This window comes from Betta splendens, chromosome 16 (assembly GCF_900634795.4).
Source record: "Betta splendens chromosome 16, fBetSpl5.4, whole genome shotgun sequence".
NCBI classification, from domain to species: domain Eukaryota; kingdom Metazoa; phylum Chordata; class Actinopteri; order Anabantiformes; family Osphronemidae; genus Betta; species Betta splendens.
The window spans coordinates 3,665,903-3,690,407 of NC_040896.2; the positions used below are offsets into that span (position 1 = coordinate 3,665,903).

Below are 24,505 nucleotides of genomic sequence, written 5' to 3' on the forward strand. Positions count from 1 at the left end.
TACATTTAATTTCATTTCAAAAATAACAAGCCCCTCTTGTTATTTTTCTTCCCTACATACATTTTTAAAACTGATCCCAATAAACCGCTCTTTGTTGTCTGTTGCGTTTGTCTTCCTCTTTCTGTCTTTCCCGTTTTCCTCTCAGATTTATTTGACTCGACCCAGCTCTGCCTCACGTTCATCCTCTCTGCCCTCATCGACTAGTGATCATTTCTCAAATTTCATCTCCTGCGCTTCCTCTGTGCTCCAGCGTTTTAGCTCTACTCTCCCACACATTCTTTGCCCTTTCATCATCCTCCAGCTCTCCTCTCGTCCGTTCTTCTCTCCTCTCCCGTGATGGATGGCGTGGGTCAGTGTGCAGGCACTGACAGTGATAGCCCATGTCATCGTTCACAGTCTCTGGTTGTTAGGATTACCCCCTCCCAACCCCCCCCCCCTATCTCAACTGTATGGGCCAGTCTTCTCGGGTCATTGATTAAACTCTGCAGCAGAAGTAAAAGAAGGGTGTTTTCATGTTTTAGGCTCCTAAAGCAACCAAGGGGCTGTTACTCATACAAGGTACAGGCAGTAGTAAAAGCTTAGCTGACTGTTGGAGGAGATGGAGATGTGCTTGGGGTGTGTCCACCTACACTAAGTCTTGCTCAAAGTCGTGTGTCCTGAACAGATCAGCGAGGTTACATTGACTTTGCCTCACCATCCTGCCTCGAGGTGGGGTGAGGCCAGATGTTTTCATGTTTGCCAACATTTTTTCAATAACCTTTCATAACCTTTTTTTTTTCAGGAGATACATTTTTGTAGATACAACTGAGCTAATTATGTTTATTTTATGTCAGTGATGATTGTAAAAGTCAAATCTGGATAACCTCCCAGCATTCATTGATTAAATGATGCAGCATTTGCTGATGATACAGTGAATTTTGTATGTCTTTAATGATGGTTCACAGTAAATGATCTAGAGTACAGCTTCACAGTCTTTATGTCAAATGAAATACTTTCGCTTTTTTAAATCTCAGTCAAAAATCTGGAAAAAACACAAATCTAAAATTGTTATTATTTGAACTAATGATTTATTACATTTAGAGTTTGTTTCAGCATTTGACAAACAACTTCTGTTGCTGAATACAGTAAGTACTTTCTCACCGTAACTTGGCTTTGTCTATTCTGTGTCTATTCTAAAGAAGTTCTTTCAGGGTTCTAGCTGTGATCGTTCTTGTCTAAATGTGGAGATGTGCTTCAGCAATTTTCCTATTGAGATCCATCGAGTTAAAGGTGGTTTATCCAATGACACTACATGTATACTTGTGGATTTCTTTGTTTGAACCCGAAATACTAAGGTTTTAGGTCTTCACAGAGGTAAATGGCCGCTGGGATAACAATTTTGCTTTATGTAATGTCTATTTCATTTTTTCATTTTCATGGCCTAGTCTGTGTCAGCAGGATAAAAAGGAATGAACCAGTTAGAAAAAAGCTGATTTCGTAAAGCTATAATCTATATGTGTGTGTTGTCTTCAGTGGCACTAGGAAGGATTAGAAGGTTAAAGTGACGCAGACAGTGTCAGCATGCTGTTAACCTCGGCTAACTTCAGGTCTGTCAACTCCCCAGGCAGCGGAAAAACAACTTTAGCTGCTCTGACTTTCTGTGAGGCTGAATATGAAGCTGGCAGACTCTCGAAAATCGAGAAATTCTTGGATAAGCAAGCTGGTGCTTAGTTCTGGCAACAGAAAGAAAATTATTGTGCAAAAATAAATACCACATCGTTGCCCACCTCTTTTTCATCTTTTGGGTGGATATGATTGTTGTTGTTGCTGGGATTAATTGACTGTCCCCACCATTTGGCCTTTCTGTACTGTACCTCTGTTCACCTTTTTCAGTCATAATAAAGTTCCTATTTCTGCAGCTGGCATTGTCTCCTGCACAACCACTGCTCATGCTAACTAACCTAAAGCTTTGTGCTCCTGCTTAGGAGACGGGGGAACATGTCACGCCTCACTTCGCAGCACTTCTCTTCTTAATAAAAATGAGAAGAACAAATGTTACAACTTCAACAGCTAAACCTTTCCTTCCAACAGTGTGAGAGCAGCAAAAACACATGTTCGTTTAACTGAAAATGCCACAGACCATTAATTTAATGTAGGATTACACAGAGAATATACACACAAAAAACATCTCTGCACCTCTCAGGTTCAGGTTGGAGACCCAGTGTATAGGTTATTACCTACTCACCTTCATACTATCATTGTGTGACAGTCAGCTATCATATCATCTACCAACAACTGGACCAGTGCTGATAAAACCTGACCATGACTCTGATTTTCTGCCAAACATCTATCGTTGCATTTAAAATGCTGCAGACAACTGACCTCCCAACGGATGCTTGGTAGCTGAAGATCTGTGGGTGTATTTTGTGTTGTGTCTTTGAATACTGATCTGTAAAGGGGGGGGCTAAGAGGCCATGACCCTACGTAGACAAATGCACACATGCTTTGGGATAGGTTTAATTGAATGACTTAGGTATGGCTGGAGTGAATTAAAACACTCACAGGGGGAGTGTGAGACCTGTTTATGTGTATGTGTCTGATGGCTCCATATGGAGACAAGGATATGATAAATCCATTACTCAAGGGGGGAAGGGAAGTGCTGCGTGGGCTCCGCGGCCCCTTCCCCCGGGGAACGAGCGTGGAGGAACCAGGGTAATAGTGGCTGGCTGGGTAATTGTGCCCTAAGGGCGAGTCACAGTTTTTCACTTTTGCGTGAAGGAATCACACCAACACCCTACAGGCGTTTAGAATGACTGCGGCAAAGACAGCAACTCTGGGGAAATAGAAGGAGGAAGAAGAAAGACTACGGAAACCAAAAGAGAGGCTGAGATTCTATCGTGTCAGATTCGTGTCAGATTTACAGCGATCGGTGACCGGAGAACAAACGCTCACCTTAGCATCCCTGTGGTAATTACACCAGGGGAATTTCACGCTCCCGTGTTGACCTTTTAAAACTGCGGCATATGGGACCACTCACAAAGTCACAACATTAGCTCGGCGTGCTTTCTTTAGCGCCGGGCTGGCTGCTAAAAGCTCGGTGACCGACGACAACCAACTGTCACAGCCTGAGACGACATCAATCGGTCTTTGCATCCAAAGCTGCACGCACCCACTGATTCTTTGTTGATGCTGTACAAATCTGTGTCTCCTCAAGTGCCACGAACACCAGCCTTTAATCTAGTGCAGGCTTGTACAGTATCAGCAACAAGTCCCTTATCTCAGAATGTGCATTCGAAGCCTCCCTTACTTATGGTCTGCCTCATTTGCCCTGTTTTCAGTGCAAATGAAGACTGTATTTGTGACTGTTCATCTTCATTCTGTATTCTTGTGGAACAGTTTGAGGGCAAACGTATGTAGTTTTGATCAGGTGGGTCAGGTTAAAGCAGACACCACAGATCAGTAGTGTGTTTGAAGGAACAGTTACATGTTCATTTGTTACTACTGCAGTGGGGACATCGTGTGACTTTGTGCTCAAAACTCACTAAACCACCAAATGTTCCCAGTTGTAAACGAGTGTTAAAGCTGCTCAGAGAAAGCACTGTTTTTTAACAAAATCTTATAAGGGACATGTGGAAATGGAGACTTGTTTCTTATGCTCAGTTCATACAGACCATAGACCGGATCATCACTTAATGACTTATGATTTCAAATCCTTTATGTTTAATCATGTATGCGGTTTAAATATCTGGACCACTTCCTGTGATACCACAGTATGAACCTAGATTCAGTCTGACTTCCTGCCTTGTGCCAGTCGTGCCGTCTTCTCGTCAGCTGCAGGAGCCGCTCGTCCTCTTGGCTTTCTTCCTCCCACTACCTAATCGTTTTCGGGTCAGCGACAAAGTGCCCCGCGGCTTTCTCTCCTCAATTTCCATCCGCGTCTCGCAAAAACTCTCACTCTTTGAATTTGAAATCGAATTTGTGTCTAGATGCCACGCTCCGTGAGTTCACCCTCTGCGCCGCGGTGAGTTCAGCGGCTTCGGTTACGTTCTGTTAAAGGTAGATCTGGTACCACTCTCCTGACCATAAACTGCCCCAAACTAAACTTCACCTACATGCATATCCCTTTATTCCCTTAATTGGTGCATATAATCATCAAGTGTCCCTCTGTGTAGGTTATATAGGTACTACTTTTGTTACGGGATGAAAAAAGAAAGTAAATTGAAATAACTTATCTTCATTTTCCGCACACAGTGTCAAAGGGAGATTAAAGACCACCACACGCAGATCAAATCATGTCATTTGTTCCTTTGTGTCTATTCAAGATGTTCGCAATCTTGCGTCCACAGGTGCTTGCCACAAATTTCCATCCATTGATTTGTAGTATATATAGATTTTTCTCCCCCGCCCCTCACACCCCAGACTAAAAAAAGCTTTGTTTGGCAACTCGTGCACTTGTAAATCTGCTGGTGACATTTTGATAGTCAGTGACACACTGGGGGGAAGAGCAAATATCATTGGAAAGGGACAGGATTAAAATCCATCACTCAAAGGGTCTATTATTGACTGAACCAATGCACAGTGCTGATAGGGAAACACGGACAGGAAGAGAAAGGGAGGGATGAAGCTTTAGGGAAAGGAAACACTTTGGGGGGTGTCTCTGTCAGTCAGGGTGTCCCTGGTAAACAGAGTGGTAAATATTTCAGCCGTCACGGCCGAGTGTAGGCAGCTGGTCCTCTTTGCATGGCAATGAGAGGGAAGGAGGGGAGACTGGTTCAATGGTGCCCTTCAACCCTGGGAAACGTCCACACACACACACACACACACACACACACACACACACACACACACACACACACACACACACACACACACACACACACACACACACACACACACACAGGACAGTGCAGGTCTGTGCTCCCTCGCTGGCTCAGTTTTTATTCCCACAGGCAGCTCGGCCGCAGCTCCCATCAAAGCTTTTCATCGGAAACAAGTGCACGTCCATGATTTTCCTCGATTAATGGAAATATCGATTTGATATTTTACTCAATCACACATAAAATGATACCATTGCAATTTTTTATAATTTGAGATGTTGTTGAATCATGCCTCTAGAAAAAAGTTGTTATTTTGCCTTTGTTTGATTTTCTTGCTAATGTTTGGCTACAGGTTGTAGGTTGCAGTCCTTTCATATTTTGCACAGTATCTATTGATGCTGAGTCTTATTAGGTACAAATGTTACAGAAAACTGGACTTTTTTGTGGGGGCCAGATTATAAAATCCCGGCCGAACTTCTGGCAGTCCTGGCTCAACGTGCTTTTCACACATTGCATCATGTATTGCAGTGGACACATTCATTGGTATTCAGTCTCATTTCCGTTAACCTGAAAATGAGTTTTAGGAAGCGAAGGTGCAGCACGTGATGAGGGGGGGGGGGCTCATAGCTAGTGGGCCAGTGGCGACAAATAGACACACGCGAACATATCAGAGTGAATTCGGCAGTTGCCTTCCTTAACCAGTCAGTCGTGGAGATGCCGAACAGTATGCCAAGCATTATGAGGCATTTTGTAAGGTCTTTGTCAGCCATAACCGAAACAGCAAATTGTTTCTTTATCTGTTTATTGGCAGGTTCCTTTATCATTTTCATTTCACTCTTATTTAGGTGTCTGGTTTGGTTGTGAGCAGCGAGCTCTGTGGGGCATCTGCGAGTCTTAGCGGCACATCATTGATGATCAATGGAGCTCTTTTCTAAAGCTCCACAGACTCGGTGTTTGTTTGGTTTTCTGTGTTTTGGTCTTACTGTAATAGCCTGGATTCAAAGTCCTTATCTCTGTGCTCGAGCAGAACAGGTTAGTGTTGTTCTGCACACGCACACACACGCTGTAGAGCTGTGGTGCGTGACGTTCCAGGCATTCACTTCACACAGGCCTCACAAAGGGAACGGTGAAGTGTGTGTGTGTGTGTGTGTCGTTACGCTGCGTTCAGGTTTCTACATCTGTACGTCCACAAAGACCCTGAATGCAAACTCACAAACAGGCACACGCAGGCTGAATTAAAGGAATACGCTCCAGGAAATAAATAGAAATACCTTATAAAGTGACAAGAATAAATGTGTGTGTGAGGTTTCCTCCGTCGTCTGAGTCACTCCTTAACCCAAAATAGACGGCAGTGCTGAAACACCCGAGGAAAACGACCCGTGGAATCACATTTTAATGCTTTAAATAGTCACAAGAGGAATTTCGCTTTCGTCTGCTCCATGAATGTATAGTTTTGTTCTGTTGTGTACACACACACACACACACACACACACACACACACACACACACACACACACACACACACACATATGCACCTCAGACTCGTGTTAGTTTTTCCTCACACCTTTCCTGTTTTTTTGCTCTTTGACACACAGACCACAGCAGCTGAGGTGCTCTTGCACAATGACACAGCTCACGTTTTGAACGTCTTACAATAACTTCTGAATAAGTGCCTTTCTGACTTTTTAGTTTGCTCCAAAGCACAACACATAAAGTGGATCAGTTCTGAATCTGTTGAAACACTCTAAGTTGTTTCATATTGAACTACAAAGACCTGACAATACAGAGACCCTGTGATGGGCAGCATGACAGCTGGGATGGGCTCCAGCAGCCCCAGCGACCCCTGCGAGGTATGAATGAAGGCATTGTAAATTGTGCCAAGAATGAATCAGCAATGGCGAAATTTGCTTTAATTCCACTTGTGGGGATGCCCAATAGTGGGAGTAGATCACATGCGGTTAATAAATATATATATTTGAAATGCTCGTCTGTCAAATATGTCATTTGCTTGATGTACAATGCAATGGTGGATTGGCAGGTGGCTTTTGATTTCCAACGTGTGTGCTCAAGTTGGCCTTAACATGGAGTCATGGAGCCTAATCTGAGTGGTTCTACTTCTCCTGACTTCTTCACATCTTATGTGTTTTCTTTAAATGGGACAGTTTACAGCCGCTTCCTCCAATACTTTATACATTTCAATGTTGTTTCAAAACTGTGTTTTCATCTGTCAGCACATAACTGACAGCTGTTTTCTGGGCATTTTGAAAACATTTGGCATTGATGCAAACGTTTTTATCTCATCATTATGGATTTTATGTGTTTTGAGACACAATGTGTTAACATGTGAAAGGTCCGGTGCAGTAGTTTAGCATTTTGCTGGAGCTGGTCTCTGACTGACGAAGGACTTCATGAATTTTGATAACCGTAGTCATTGTCACACTGTACAGTACCTCTGTCTCATTTGGCTTCCCTGTTCCTTTCAGCTTCCTTTTTAATAGTAGACTCTTTGTTGACTTGTCAGCTGTCACAGCAGGGATTTCACATGGGCTCTTTGACACAAGGGGGAAATATCTGACATTTTTTGTAGAAAGTGCCACCAGCCTCATTGGCAAATAATGAAATCATATGCAAACCTGTAGCCTGTTCTCCACTTTGCAAATTTTACCTTCTACCAATTTGGGATCATCGAGGACACGCCTGTTGTTAGTGTAACTGGTTAATGTGGGCCAAGTCGTGTGTTATCCATTAATGACCTTGTGCGTATCCAACCCCTGAAAAAAACCCTTCCACACTTTGTGTTTAAATGTTGGGACTTCACAACACATTGCATTATTTATTTCCAGCCAGGATGTAAAAAAACCTCACTGGCCCAGAGGTACTGTAGTCTCAGCCGATCCCTGGTCACATAAGATGTGTGGCTATTTTCACTTACATATTTCAGCTGCCACTTACTGTAGTAAAACACGGGAGCAGTAGTCAGGTGATTTGATTGCAGCTCACATGTCAGTTATGATCCGTCATTATACTCTACGCCTGAAAATCTGCAAAATGTGCAGAGGAAATACAGAGGAACTCATGATGGGGTAGGAACCATGTGCAGCACCAAAGCAGAGCTGACTGATAGTGATTTGTGCTGTCGTCATGGATTTAGAGGCATCTGCACCAGTCCCTATCACACTGTGAGGTCATGTGTGGATGATGTCATCTCCCTCAGGTTATTTTCACAAAAGGCTACTACACTGGTGTGTGTGTGTGTGTGTGTGTGTGTGTGTGTGTGTGTGTGTGTGTGTGTGTGTGTGTGTGTGTGTGTGTGTGCGTGCGTGCGTGCGCGTGCGTGCGTGTGTGTGAATAATTGCACATATGTTTGCATTGGAAAGTGATTAATAATACACGTCTGGCACAAACAGGCTCATCATGCTCCACTATTCTGCTGCCATACATCGTTAATGCTGGTGTAATGGATGGAGTCATGTTCACACTGTGTCTCCACTCCACAGCTCTTAACCTGCAGTTGAATAAAGGGTCTGCTCACTTGAGAAACTCACATGACGGGGAAATTGTGAATCTTTTGTCCTCCCATGTTGCCTTGTAACACAGAGCCAGTGCTCGTCTACATTCCTCTCCTAGATCATTTTAGGTGACTGCCTGTTGGAGCGGTTTCAACAGTTAGGTGGGCATGAAATTGACTTATTAGTTCAAACGGGGGGCAGGGGTGAGGTGGGGGGTAGTGCATCAGGAAACGCAGTGTACTGACACAGAATCATTGGTACACAAATCAAAATTGCAAAAAAAAAATCTATTGCAAGTCAATTGATTTCCCTTTGTTTTTTTTGTTTTTTGTTTGCTTTTTAGTTGATGTCGATGAAGAGGGAAGCTGAGATGTCATTCCGTTGTGTTTTGTCATGACTAATCAATAGCAGGTCATATAGTCATCTCATCCCCCTGTTATTATCAATCAATACAGCAATTTTCTTTTGGATGGTGAAAACAGCTTGTACCTACACTGAGCCAGTTAGTCAGCCTCTAAATATGAGGTGTATGTATCATACAGTACGTATGTACAGTAGTAATGTGAACTGGTAGATGTATTTTACAGGATTCGACCCTGTAAAATAGTGAAAAGTTTATTATTGGAAAACTGCTACCTAACTGTCCTGCACACTGTTTCAATACAAACCTTTACGACCACAGTTTCATCTACCAGTACGACAGCGTTACACAAGACAGTAGGCTAGTAGGGAAAAAGGATCTCTGATCACTGAATGCGTTGATTAACAGCAGTTATGAAGGAAAGATCAAATTCCAAAACTGGAAACCTTCCATTATATTGAATTGTGAGTCCCTTCTGTGTTTCCCCAAGGGGATCAATAAAGTACAGTCTGTAACTCATCGTCCTCAAGCGTTAAAAATGCCCTGAGGCAAATGGAAAAAGAGTGAATTTTATTTGGTTCAAACATGCACATGGTATCTGAGCTACTACTACTGAGACTTGATTACTTGTGGAGACACAATCACATTGTGGTTATTGTATTCACTGTAGCCACTTACAGTATACTTGAATAAAGGATTTAGGTTTTTAAAAAAGTTGAAATCACTTGAGACACAAGAAGTACTGTATGACATTCATTTAATTTCATTTGCATGTACTTACGTAATCTTAACCACAGTCTTTCAGTTGGGTGTGGAACCCAGCCCCACATGCAGTACAGTACCTGATCACATATGCTATTAATTGCAGAGTAATTGCATTTGCAGTTTTGACTGATAAAACCTTTTCACCTAAGTCCACGACTCAACTTCCAGACATTTGCAGTTAAGCTGCACAGCAGAGTCATTTAGATGCTGCTGTTTCCACACAGCATGTGGTTTAATTAACCAGACAAATATTGTTTTTTGTTTCCAATTCAACTGCAGTGTTGGAAGATGCAGATGTTCCCATTATTGCAAAATCTTTCATAAAGATTTATAATCAAGACTAATCCATCCTTTGGTGAACTTTGATGAGAATTGACACTAAATGTAAATTGTGTGCTGTGGCTGGCCTGATAGAGTGGAGTGTGGGGGCAGGCTGGTTAGGGAAACAGATCTACTCAGTGCTCTACAGTAATACAAATAAATCCTAACAAATTTTTCAAATGTGATTTCAGCCACGCTTGTGGATGAATATACTGTAGTTTAACGTTAGGAGAGGGAACAACGGCACCTTTATTCCAGCCGATGGAGGCTCACTAAATCCAAATGTTGTGGACTTCAGAAGGTTTGTCTAAAGCATATTTTACAGTCGAGTGGACGGCAGCTGAAATTGCGTTTGAAGCCAGTCAGTCGCGTATGATGCATTTGTTCTGTCTTGTTCCTCGACCCTTTGTGCATACACACAGCTTTTCAGATTAAGTCCTTTTCATTTGAACGCAATCTGATTTGATTTGATTTGCTATCCAGAGCAATTGCTTTTCATATTAATGTGATTATGTTGTAGAACAAAGCGGCGATTAAGACTTATGGCACCACTCTGTCTCCATCACACACACTGGGGCGTGTGTCCTGGCTGTGGACAAAGCCCCACTGGGATGGATGTGAGGATCTGACAATGCTAAGGATCCGTATGCCATTATCAGCCTATTAATGTGTTTAGAAAACCCACTTGCACCATTTGCTCCGCGTGCTGAGGCTGTAATCTGGGGTCACACGTCATAAATTTTTGTCTTGCTTAAATCCAATCACTGTATTTAACTCTGGCTCCACTTTGGCGCAGACACCGCCCGTTGTATGTGGGATAATTGCTGAGCGCATCTCCCTTGCTGGATTTTCATCTCTGACTGTCAAGAAGAGAGTGATGCGCAGCTGTGCAGCCATTCAGCCCCCTCCAACATACACAGTCTGTACAGTGAACCCAATAATAGACATGTTCAATTACACTCACGGTACTTTAATGGCTCAAGTGCTGCAGTGGGGTAAACAACGCCGACGCCTGTTTGATGCCTGCTTTCCGCTCTCTCTGCGTTCGCTGATACAGACTGACAATGTTGCCTATTTCCTGTTCCACTAGCAGCCTAGCGTGAGGATCAGAGCGTCGGTCTGTCAGCCTGCTGTCTGTCCAACACCTTAGCCTGAAGCGAGATATCTCCACGACGCACGACTGCACAGTTTGAGATTCACCTGCAGCCTTCCAGCTCCTCACATGCAGACTTTAGTGATGCCTCCATCATTTGTGTTGAGCGTCTTGCAGATCAATACATGGATAATCCACTGGGCTGTTTGCCAGGTGTGATGGAACAAACCCTACACAACCCGCTGGTTAACCCCACTCCCCCACAAACAAAACCAGGAATCAGATGCAATTCAAAGCTCAGCTTCCTGCAGCTTCCTGGTGCTCACTTTATACAGTTTGTAAATGTTAGTCTTAAAAAAACAACAAAGCTCATTTATTAATGCCACCCAGTTTTCTAAGCAGCTTGCAGTCTCATAGAACACCACACAAAGACAGCACTGCCTTGGTTGACAGAGGTGGAGTAATAGAAGAAGTCTGGGATGGATATACATGTAGACGGCAGCCAACAGACTGATCAGTTCAATGAGGCCGTTTACAAGGCTCCATGTTGTTCATCTTCACAAAGACGCGCACCCAGACTGACTGTGCACCAGAGAAAAAGAGAGGAAGAGTTGTCAGTAGGTGTGGGCATATCAATCCTAAAATAGATAATATCGATACCAATGCTAGTATTGATATTGATCGATACCGCAACAAAAATATCGATACTTTGGTTGGAATTTTACTCCTCCGCACTGCTGCTGTTTTATCAAAGAGGCGATCTAACTATCTTGTCCCTCTGCATCTCTAAATGCTTTGTGTAAGCGAGTGTATGCCAGAGCAAAGCAGACACACACTAACACCCCACCCCCCCCTCACCCCTCCTTCTTGCTCTGAGATCTCACGTGACTCAGTGACTCAGGCGACTCGGGCCAGTAAACAAACAAGCATGAGGAGGACATACACAAAAGGATGGAAGCAAGAAAGGGTGTAGTTATATTTTCAAGCCGAAAATGAAACAACGGCAACCTGTACAATCTGCAAAACAACTGTTAAATACAGTGGCAACACCACCAATTTATATTATGTATTTATATTTACTGTGGAACTTTGCCTGTGTTTTATTACATTAATAATACAATTTAAAACAAAACACAGGTCACCTCAAAGTCAGAAAATTGTATTTATATTTAATAATTGATTAATTGTCAAAAAGAATCAGTATTGATATCTGCGATACTGGTCCAGTATTTACTTGGTATCGGATCGACACCAAAGCTTGCAGTATCGCCCACCACTAGTTGTCAGATTCATGATGACACACTGTCATTTACATTAATCAAACATTTTAAAAGCTGAAACTTGCTGAATGTATTTTATTCCCAATGTCCTCACTTTAGTGCTGTTCATTGAATTTCCTTGTTAACTTTGTAATTCAATATTTGCAAAGTCATTTTTTAACTTACCCAACAATGTGTATGAGTTTAAAATATGTCTTACTGTATATCAGCATAATGGATAATTAAAGACGGTAAACTATTCAAAGTTGTGATAGTTAAGTGGACTTGAATGTTGGTGTGGTCATTGAAATCATTAACTTAATTAGGTATCTTCTTACTAATACACTGACACAAATATTCTCTCCTCACAGGGACACTACAATAAAAAAATATTTTTTTCTGAATTATTAATACTTTGGTGTCCATGTTGTCTTTTGCACAATGTGCTAAAGCTCATACATACGCATACATTGTTACAGAACATGAGCAGTGTCCAACCACAAGTCAAGACACATTGCCCGTTTTAATGTTTCAATATGAATCTTTTCAAAGTTAGTAAACTGGAGTGGAGAGTATGTTAGTGAAAAGTGTCCATTTTACATAATCCTCCTCTGCATTCGTGACATTTGAATGTTATTTTCTTTGGAACACACAAGGCAAGACAGGCTGCAATGCTGGTTTTTGGACTTTAAAGTACATCCATCCCACATAAAGTCTACTGGGCTCTACCTCAATACAAACCTACAGCACACGTGAGAAGAAGGTAGAACTCTTACTCACATTTGTCTTTGCTTGATTATTATGCATCGCTGTGTATTAAAGTCAGTTCTTATCAATTAAACATTGCCCACATTCACTGTAAGACCTCCCATTGAGCTCTGCTGGAACCCTAATGAAACGCGTATCTGCACATTGTGAGCAACTGTGTGCGTGTGTTTTGTGTTTTGTGTTTTGCGTGTGTGTGTCTCCGCTGTGCTTATTAGAACGGCTTTGGCATTTACCACAGTAAACACATTCATCAGCAGCGACAGATGATTATCTGTTTAATTTTGGGGCCTCGCAAGACGTGGAAGGCTTTGTTGCTGCAGTCATCAGGGTGCAGCTGTGTTTAGTCATAGACAGAACCCCACTGCGCTTCTACCAGAATGTTTATCCTTTACCCTACCTGGCTCAGAAAAGCCCGGGAAGCCATTTGAGTGGTGCGCTGTAAAACGGGTGGATTAGAGACTAGTGTTGCGCAGAAGATGTTTACAAAAGTAGCAGGCTGAGTGTGCTGCCATTAATATAATTTATTCCTTCGTGTTGCACATTTGAGCACAAATCAACAGTAAGGAAGAGAAATGTTGTGGAAATGTTGCTGCAATTTAACTTTGATTCATTTATAAATCAGTCTAAATAAGTATCACAGTTGGTTTTATTCTTCTTGCAATTAAACCTCTATTAACATTTTTTTTCCTCTGCTATAACTTTTATTGTAGCCTTTGTAATGGTGAAACCCACTAATGGAGAATTGTGTGTGTCTGTGTGCCATCATGTGACCAATCATAATTTGAAAATGCCTTTAGAGACATTTAACTATCTTCTGTTACAAATTACATGTGTTGTTTGTTCAAAACAAAACCATTTATTTTTTACCGTTTACCGTTTATTTTGCTTTCAGCCAACTACTCACTAAGTTTGAAATATGTTATAAATTAGATCGTACTTGAGACTTAAAGAAACCTTCATAAATTAATTTCAAATTCAAAACATTGTATGAAATAGGAAAAACTTACTCTATAATATGGAAAATAACCTAAAATAAAATCTGATCAAGGAGATGGAGACTAGGTAATTAGCACTAAAAGAAACAACACAAATATTGGACCTTCGTCAAAACCTGGACTTACAAACCAGTGGAAGCTGAACAAACCAGCAAACCAACAGTGACTGAGCTGCAGTACAAATACACAACATACTGTAAAGACAAATTGGGCACAGATTATAGTTTCCAATCATTGATTCCAATTCAATGCAATTACAATTTTTATATACCACCAATTATTACATAACTAAACCCAACAAATTTCACATACAATAAATGTACACGTGGCCACATACTGTATATACTACTACTCTCTCTATTCTAACCCTCCCCGGGTGGTCTCATCCACTTTCCAAGCTTGGGTCCTTGGGCACCTTGGCGAGAAGTGGGCTACTGGAACAAGAAAGAAATGGCTGAGATGCGGGAACAAGGCTCTGTTGGAATGCTACTACTCAAGTAACCCTAGTCAGAGGGGCTACATGCAAAGAATGTGCGGTGAATGGGAACGGAGAAACCCACATTCAAGGCTGACGGCGAAGCAACTAGTAGCTCAGTGTTCCAACATCCACAAACGGCAACTGCTATCACAGCTTGAGATTGACGAGATACAACACAAAAAATGCTACGGCAAGGGGGAGCCAGGACGCCAGGTCAGAGGGGAAGAGGAGAGATACAGACCACAGATGGTAAGACACAAAAGCTCCTCACCATGCATGGAGGGTTCCACCTCAAATCCAGCACCCTGAGACTGTACACTAGCCGCAAAGAAGGAGGCCGAGGACTAGTGAGCGTGAGAGCCACTATTCAGGATGAAACATCCAAGATCCATAAGTACATCAAGGATAAGGCCCCGACAGATGACGTGATGAGTGAATGTCTCAAGCAGTGGAGAACAGTGGATGAGATGCTGGAAGAGTGACCATCATGGGAGGACAAACTCTTGCATGGGATGTACCACTGGAACATAACTGAAGTGGCTGATCTCAACAAATCCTTGGCCCTTTGAATGGCTTGAAAGGGCTGGGCTGAAGGGCAGCACAGAGGCACTCATCCTGGCTGCACAGGAGCAGGCCCTGAGCACCAGAGCCATAGAGGCCCAGATCTACCACACCAGACAAGACCCAAGGTGTAGACTGTGCAAAGAGGCCCCAAAGGTCCAGCACATAACTGCAGGGTGTAAGATGCTGGCAGGCAAAGCATACATGGAAGGCCATAACCAAGTGGCTGGCATAGTATACAGGAACATCTGCGCGGAGTATGGACTGGAAACCCCAAGGTCAAAGTGGGAAACACCTCCCAAGGTGGTAGAGAACGAGCGAGCCAAGATCCTGTGGGACTTCCAGATCCAGACTGACAGAATGGTAATGGCGAACCAACCAGACATTGTGGTGGTGGACAAAGAGCAGAGGAAAGCCGTAGTGGTGGATGTGGCAATACCAAGCGATGGCAACATTAGGAAAAAGGAACATGAGAAACTAGAGAAATACCAAGGGCTCAGAGAGGAACTGGAGAAGGCTTGGAAGGTGAAGGCCACAGTGGTGCCTGTGGTGATCGGAGCACTAGGGGCTGTGGAGTGGAGGAGTGGCTACAACAGATGCCTGGAAAAACATCTGAAATCTCAGTCCAGAAAAGGGCAGTCCTAGGATCAGCAAGGATACTGAGCAGAACCCTCAAGCTCCCTGGCCTCTGGTAGAGGACCCGAGCTTGGAAAGTGGATGAGACCACCCGTGTAGGGTAAGAAGGGAGTTATATATGTACAACAACAACAAAAAACAACAAGGACAGGATGGTGGACCAGGAAGTTGAATAAGGTGGAAGGTGAAAATGCAGATTTGAGTTGGACTCTACAATCTTGTGTACTGTTATGTATAAAAAGCTGTTGTGGGTCTTGTTGCCAATGCTTCTGTTAATGCCTGCTGTTTTTTGCAGATATTAACAGAAGCAAAGAAATAAAAAAATTAAAAAACACATTGCATCAAAACATGACTATGAGTCCTAGAAATACACATGTCCTTGCAATTTTCCTGCTTAGAGAGGTATTTTTCGGGGGATAGTTTGCGAAAAAAAGTGCAGTCAGTAAAGTCGTGCATAAGACACTGAATTACCAAAAGGTACTAATCAGCTGAACATGTTTTTCGTCAAGGTTGCCAAAGCATATCATTCAACACATGGCACAAGTGCATTTACCCTCACATCACTACAGCTACCCGCCTGTGGATGTTAGTTTGTATTAAGAGTCTGACACATAATAGGAGATGACCTTCAAAAGTCTATCCAAGAAAGGACAGGGTATATAGAAAACAGAATGATAGCAACTCATTAACAGCCTGTAGTTGTTTTTGTGCAGGTCATAGGTACTGTACTGAGAAGATGTCTCATGCTCATACATCAGAATAGGCTCAGCGATCAATATCTACTATTGCAAACTGCTGCAACAGGTGTCCCTGCCAAATTATTAAGCAGGAGAAAATGTTTGATGACACGGCAGAGGAACGTCTCCCAGTCCGTACTTCAGAGGCAAGTGAATGCGTGTGCGCCTTGTAGCCCCGTGGCTCTTTGCTCTGTGCTTTAGACTGCGGCGTGTGGCAGCAGGTCCCTGCATTGCTCTGCTAATCAGCCTGTAATCCCTGCGCTGCCGATGTGAGACGTGATGCTCCCTGCGACTCTATCATTTTCTCATCAGTGCTCTCTTTGTGTCTGCCTCTGTCTCTCTATCCCACTACATCTCTATCTGAGGGACTGTTGCTTCCCTGTGATTGGGCCATTGTTCAGACTCTCTCACAGAGTCGGCCTGTTGGGCATGTTTACATGGACTCATGCGTCTAGGCTGCTGGCTAATGCAACACCTTTGTTCTTTTAATTGCTTGCTGTTCCAGCCAGAGGCTGAAAGGAATGAATAAATTCACAGCTACAGAATACTAACATTTCCACCCAGCAAACAATGTCCTGCTCTGAATACCAAATGTGCACAGGAAGCCTGGTATGTAACCGCAGCTACATATGCAGGGACTCCCATCACGTGAATGACTCAAGCTTTACCAGAAGTCACATTTAAAGAAATGTTTTTATTTTAATATCATTATCACTAATCTAACTTGCAAATTACATGTAATACAGCTACACTTGTTAATCTGTTGTTGTGCGAGGCCCCAAAATCAAACTGTGAGGCTGGTACTGTAGATGTAAGCCAATAATTAAAGCATTAATAATAATCAGTTACTATTGTCATACTTTTCACTATGACATTTACTGTATGTTGCTTGATGAGGTCACACCAGCTGACAAGTGGCTTCCATCCAGTGGGTGATTCTTTTTCTAAAAGTCCAATATTCACTTCCACTTGACTGTGATTGAGTGAAAGCAGCATTGTAAGCTCATTTTATGGGAACTCTAGTCTATTTCTTGATAACTGTTGCATTATTGTACTGGTATCTGTCTCCAATGGCCCTGGCGCCTAAACTGTGAAAACAAACACAATCTGTGTTGTACCAGAAGGTTTCCCAAGATGAACCAGCACTAGTAAGCATCTGTAGTAGGAGTGATGTTGGTGTAATCTGTGCAAAAGAGATGCTCAGCTGAACAAGAAAATTCTTGTTCAAAATCCTACTGTATACTATTCTGTATATACTTTAAAAATTAAAAAAAACAAAAAAAAACAACGTGAAAAAATAGGGATACAGTACTAGACAATTTTGGGTATTTCTTCTGAATAAGTTATTAATAAAATAAATTTCATATTCACATTTTCACAGTCAGTTCTTTAAAAAAAAACATTTACATTTTATGTCTTTGAAATTCAAAAGTGGTGAAAAATGTTGTTTTTTGCCTTTTGCAAATCTTTGTCTAAGCATCTAAAACTTGCTTCACTAGGAAATCAGAATTCTCCTTATTACCAGAGGAAAAAAAACACTGGGGAAACTCACAGTCTTTAACATTTAACAGCAGAGAACCAAACAGCTCAATTGATTAATTGACAGGGAACATCCAGTTTAACTCTGAGGTCAGATTACCTTCAGCAGGCTCAGGCTCATGTTTCAGCCTTTTTTTTCTGTCGTTTCCTGTTGGTCTCTGCAGCAGAGCAGACAAAAGTACTGTATGTTGATACTGAAGCTACTCAGTCCGTTATCTCCTCAAACCCTAAGATCGATGGAGCTGTGGTGCGGCCGTGTCTGTGCATGTGATTGTGTACAACCTGTGTGTATTTCAGGCTGGAAGCTAGGGCGTTAGTAATGAGCAGAGGCTTGACATGAACAGGAAGCTCAGATAGAGCGCTGCATGCTGGGTGATCAGACTCCCTGGCGACAGGTTAGCGAGGAGAGGGGGGTGGGAGCCGGACGTGTGGGAGGTCTGGAGATAGATGAGGCGGAGCTGTCAATAAGGCAGCTCTTTATCCTCCGTTAAAGCTCTGTTCATTTCATTACTGTCAGACTTGTCTGCTGGAAGACGTCTAGCTAGTCTTCCCTGGATGCTTTTTTTGGTGCGAGTCAGAGAGCTGCCAGGTCTAAGCAGGACAAGAAGAGATACTGTATGAGGTGGGCTGGGATCATTAAGGAAAAAAAACACGTTTGACAAGGGTACATGCACTTTTTAATTAAAGTTTGCTCAGGAAAGAAACTTGACTCTATGGGTAAACTAAAGGGTTTTGTTTATTTGTGTTTTATTGGTTCTGAAGATTTCTTTTTATTGGTTTCTGACTGTCTTTTTACTCCATGCCAGCATCGTTCTACCAAACCCTGTGTCTGTCCCACACATGTCATTATGATCAATCAGCGTGAGCCTTCACTGTGCCAAGTAACCACACTGGTTGTCAGGTTGTCATCATCTACTGCATGCGGAGGATTTGGAAAAGGATCCAGCGGTTTCACGTTTGCCTTGTTGTTGAGGTTGAACTAAGTGTAAGGACTCTTTCAGCCTGGTGCTAAACCAAAGCATGAAGATTTCTTCGTGTGGTGGACAGGTTTTAATGTTTCTGTAGTGAATGAGCTGTTCAGGGTCTGTAGTGTACCCCACCTCTGCCACCCCAACAACCTTTACGAATACAAGTGGCTCAGATAATGGATGGATGGGTGACTAAAACACTTGACAGGCACTTGAACTTATCATTTTATAAGTAATAAGACTAGAATTACATTGTGACACTCTGAGTAATGTTTGCTAACAATGACTAACATGAATGTGAAAACATTAAGCTCTGTTTGACCTAAGGTACACCCACCACTCTTAGATTTATCTATATGTTATGAGTCTCATTTTTAATAAACTAAAATTTAAATTTAAAGGATAGAAATGTAAATTTTTCCTTGTGGTTTTGTATAAATGTTCCTCTCTAGCAACATAAAAGATCCTATTTGAGGTTTTAATGTTTTAACCAAATCTAACATTTTAAATAAAATAATTCAGGCTGCATTTAAAGCCTTTTTACTTATTATTACATAATATTTGTGCTCCAAATATTTGACTATGTGTGGATTTTCTGGAAAGTGGTGGCCTTTCAGTTTAAAAGCTGGTAATAACAGTGGTGTTTGTTTAGTGCACAAAGAAACCTATAAGTATACAGTACACTGTGTTAGAGCCGAGTTATCGGCTTCAACCCCCAGCTCAGACACGCACCACTCACTTGGCTCCACTCATTCTTTTCCCTCTGTCGCTCAATGCACACGCTTACTGTATACAGGCTGCACATTGAGGCGTTATGCACGAGCTCGACCATTAACATCGCTGTTTTTATTACAGTATGTGAGCTAACTGTGGCTTACAAATTCCGAAACACATTTAAATAATAACAAAATACATTTTCTTAATCAGTCACAGTCACAGCAGTCGCTCCAGATATGCACATTGCAACTACTTCAAAAACAATGTCAGTAAATTCAAAACTGAATGCCTATTAAATGCAAATTTTTGTTGTTGATGCTGTACAGACCAGATGTTTTTGTGAGCATTTAGGAATAGCAATATTAACATTTCTGTTCAACTAGTTGGTATAGATAGATCAGCATAAACACAGCCAGCGATGTGCCTCTCATACTACACCGTCTACTGCATAAACGTTTGTCATTTTTGAAACAGCAGCATATCCGTAGTGCTGAGAAGTTGCATTCTTCGTGGTGTGTAACATGAATCAAACTCTAACATTCTTGAGCTTTGGTTCAATTCTGTCTTGCTGGGTCTTAATCCAACATATGCTTCTCCTAACTTTTTTCTTTTGGCCACCCCTGCATCCAGCACACTCAAAGCCATGACTCTCTTCCTCTTCTTACTGTACCACAACTCCGTTCTCTCATGTAGGTATCGTTATGTGTGTTTTGTTAGTGCTTGATAAGGCAGAATTAAATGCAGTGTGTTGTAAAGCTATGGCGTGAAATCCAGTTGAACACAGAAGTGCACATTACACTAACAAGCACAAAAGTAGCCCATCAGCTGCAGCAGTGAATCTTGTGAACCTTCCCCCCAACACAAAAACACATATGCTTTGGTTTTTGTGCTGCACTTCAGCATGTTTGGTAAAAGTGATTAGGCCAGCGAGTCCGCATAAGAGCTCATATCAGCTTCAGCTTAGGCCGGTCCAGTTTATGGCACAGAATGGAGTCAGCAGGGAGCATGTACAGTAAAGGGCACAGTAGTCACATGTGACTAGTGGTTGCACTGCCCATTTTGTCTTCATATACTGTAGCTCACAGTTAGATTGGTAATATACTGTATTAAGGAGTTAGTGTACACCATACATCACTTGGCTTTATGTTAAGACAGTATACAGTACATAGCAGCACCGTATTTGTAGAAGATGTAGTGAAAGTGTACACTGTAGCTTAACAAGGTTGTTGTTAATTCTCTGTGGCCTCAAAACGACAAGCAACTCGTTGTATTTTCTTTATTTCCATGTGTATTGCAATCAAAGATAAGAGTGTAAGAGTGACTTCAGGGGCAAGATTTCTGTGTAATTGAGGTTTATGTGACTGTCAGTTTCTCTAAATCTGTATTGTTTATCTAATACAAGTTGTACTTGACAGGCATCCTTGTAAATATGTCCCAGTGCTGCAAACGGAGCACTTCTTGTTTGGGGCACAATAACGTGAACAATGGACAACAATCTTTCTAAAATGCACTTGTTTCAAATCAGACATTTTTCAATTCTCAACACAAGAGAAGCCTCCTGAATGATTTACCATGTCACAGCTTCTCTGTGTGTACTGCACTGATCAAACCAGCTTAAATGGTTAAAGCTGATGAAGAATGGGGGCATGTAGCAGAAGAAACAGGCCAAAAATGAAATATAGCACTGTCATTCTTTCAATGTGCATTTAAAAGCAAGCAACAGCTAATTACTCTGGCTTTAATAAGCCCAAACAAAAAGGAATATTGATCGTGGCGCTGCTGTGTGTGGCTCACTCTAGATGAAGTGAAGTAATGACTGCAGGTGTTCCTTTTTTGTAATTAATTGTCTTATAATTGGACAAATTAATGAGCTTACAGATGAAATATGGGAGAAGACACATGAGGAAAGCTGTTGTCTCTCAGGAAAAGACCAATCTGAACTAGCGTAATGAAGAAAAACTTAACTAAATCACTGCTCCCCCCCCCCTCATCTGCTGCTATTCGTCTTGCTGTTGTTTTCCGGATTCAAGTCACTGCTGTTGCTCTCAGTTTACAGTGCAAGCAGCAACAGTTGATGCAGATTTCCTAAGTGGAGTTAGTGTCTGAGTAGATAGGAAGTCTAATACTCTGTGTGCCTTGTTTATTTTCAGAGGTTCCTGTGAATCTCGGAGTCGACTAATGCAGCCATGGACCAATCGCTGGATCTTTGAGCACAACTTTCCTCCCACACCTCCGCCACTACATGTTTTTACTCCTCCCCTTTCTCCACCACATCTTCTTCCTTTGCCTCAAACAGCTGTAAGTTAAGTCCTCCAGAAACTAAATTACTTTTATCTCCTCCTTACCTCTACCTACAAAACCATGACAAGCATTGTTTCTTGGATTCCTGGCCATGCGAGGTGGCCTTTCCCAGGGCTACTCTTTTATTTTGTTCCCTTGTTGCTAATGGAGAGTTGGTGTCAGGCAGCCCCTTCAGGCCCAGAGTCAGATTCTTGCTCCACTTTAGTCCAGAACCGCTTCTTTGGCTTCTTCCTATCATCTTCAGTGTTCCCCACAGTGCCTTGCTCCTGGACCCTCCAGAATCCCGATCCGCGGCGCTACACTATCTTCATTAAGGTGTCCAAACCTACAGAGAACTGTGTGCCCACACAGCTGCGCACTTTCCAGTATGACTCCTTCCTAGAAACCACCCGCACCTACCTGGGCATGGAAAGTTTTGATGAGGTTGTGAGGTTGTGTGATACCTCTGCACCAGTGGCCTTTCTGGAGGCCGGAAAGCAGTTCCTCCAGATGAGAAAGGGACCTTCACGGATCGCTGCGTCCTTCAATGACGGTGACGGAGATTTCAAAACAGAGTACCTAGTTGTAGGAAAACGCAACCCCAGCATGGCGGCCTGTCAGATGTTGTGCCAGTGGCTTGAGGACTGTTTAGCCTCTAGCACATCCAACAGGCCCTGTGGCATCATGCAGACTCCATGTTTGTGTTGGGAGCCTCCTCCACAGCTCAGTGAAACCGGTACCTGTTACCACAATGGAGTTTACCTGGAGAACTGTTTACCCAGGCTGCCAGGCAAAGACTTGGAGACAAACGGTGAGTAAACATGATTTACAGTTGTTTAGGCAAAAATGCTGACTTGTAAGATGAATATGGCTTGACATCACAACTCGTCTGTAATTCACAGCACATAATTCAAGTCAGGCTACCAATAGATAGAAACATTTATTTTTGCTGATGTTTAGAAAGGTCAGAGATGGAATTTAGCCTGCTCTCAGCAAAGTGACAGAAAAATATCATCTTCAGTAGCAATCAAGCCTGTGAAAATGTGTATGATTTGAGAGATGGCAGGGTAATTGTGTGACATTGAAACAAAAACAAGTGGAGTGCTTGGCCTGTGGTTGAGTGAAAGGGAGGGAGGGATAGAAAGAAGCCAAATAAAAGGTTTAGGGTTTCATTTAATGGAAGCGAGCTCTGTGACCTTGCAAGGTTGTCGTGGTATCCTGTCCCTCTGCTGCCCAGGGAGAGACACTCAATCGCCCCGTGGAAGCAGAGCAGAGTCAGGTGTTGATATTGGATTGCCTTTGGGATGCTCAGGACAGTGGCGGGAGGCGATGAGAGAAATGGAAGCTAGAACGGGAGAAGCAGAATGTGATGGGATGAAGGTTTGCAGCTTGAAGACTAATTGTTGCGGCTTGATCTCAAATCCCCTCCCCTTTTCCTCGTCAGGCTGGACACGACTTGTCAGCTGTGTCTTGACGTTTTCAGCTACCCTTCCTCCCCCTAACCTTTAAGCATATCCCCCCTTTTCTTCAGATTTTTTGGTCTCTTGCTTCCCATAATCAGCCAGTGGTCTTTTTTTCCCTCTCAGTCTTCCTCCTCCTCCCTTTTCTGAGCCACCATTGCTCCCTCACCAGCTTTTCATCCCCAGGCTGATAGTGGGCTGATACTGAGCCAGTCGTGGGAAGCCAACCAAGCAGAAAGATGGTGTGGTGGGTATCTGCCTACCTTATCCTCCTCCAGTCTCTGGAGCCGCTAATATCCCCTCGCTGTCCCGGCCTCCTCTCCACTAGTTATTGCACTTATGTAATCCCGCTTATGGTGCTCGACAGCGGGATGTGGGCTGTTTCTGCCTTAAGGTGTGAAAAGCAACAACAAAATATACTATCCACGCCTTGTGCAGACGTAGAAATAGAATGTGCTTCAACCCACGTAATCAAAGTTTCTCCTAGATGTTAATCCCAGGTCCAGAGTATAGAGGTGGCTTTAACATCCCATGATGATCTTGAAAAAGAAAAAAGAAAAGCTGCATGTGAGGATGTGGCTGGATGGGCAATCGAGTGAATTGAATCGGTGGATGAAGATAAAGAGAGGCTGGGGAAGTGCAATGGATTCTATCTGGAAATAGGCCGGAGAGCTGAGTGGTTACGGCTCACTGTGCAGCAAAAAGAGGGGGACTAGAGAGGTGATGGTTGCAACTGATGAATGAGGGAGAGACAACAGATGCAGAGATGAGTAACAAAGATTGGCAGAAGAAAATAATAGGGAGTGAAGAGGCTGGGCCGCGTTGAAAGGGGAAGTTGTCTGATGTGGCCTTGATGAGGACAGATAGTCGCTGCGTGGGTCAAGCAATATGCAGCCGAATCAACTTTTGGTTTGAAGATCCCACCCAGCAGCAGATGGGAGGGTGAGACCTGCTGTCAGCAGCCGAGCTGTGCACATGTCCAGCAGAAGGGGTGGGGGCTGGAATGGAATAACTGAAGTGGCCGACTCAAAGCACTACTTTGCACATTTTTGATAACGTCTTGTTTCTTGTTATCAAAGCTTTGTTCAGTATTCCAGATTCCAAATTCTGTCCAAATAATGCCCAGGAAGCATTACAACCATTAACTGGGTTAATTAATTGCAATAGAAGGTCCCTTAACTTAACCTACAAACTGAACAGCAGCTGGTCATCCGGCAACAGTTGGGTATTACAAAGGAACAAGGAAGGGACAAGAATATGTC

At 42.7% G+C, this 24,505-nt stretch overlaps 1 protein-coding gene across 9 annotated transcripts in view; it reads left to right on the top strand.

Moving 5' to 3' along the window:
• Positions 1–24,505, top strand: part of adgrb1a (adhesion G protein-coupled receptor B1a) — a 105,342-nt gene that overhangs the window by 8,458 nt on the left and 72,379 nt on the right. For all 9 annotated transcript variants that reach the window (XM_029127956.3, XM_029127948.2, XM_029127951.2 and 6 more), the window contains exon 2: positions 21,654–22,594. In XM_029127956.3, coding sequence (XP_028983789.1) covers positions 21,865–22,594 — 730 coding nt within the window. In that variant the 5' untranslated portion in view covers positions 21,654–21,864. The remainder of the gene's footprint in view (positions 1–21,653; positions 22,595–24,505) is intronic.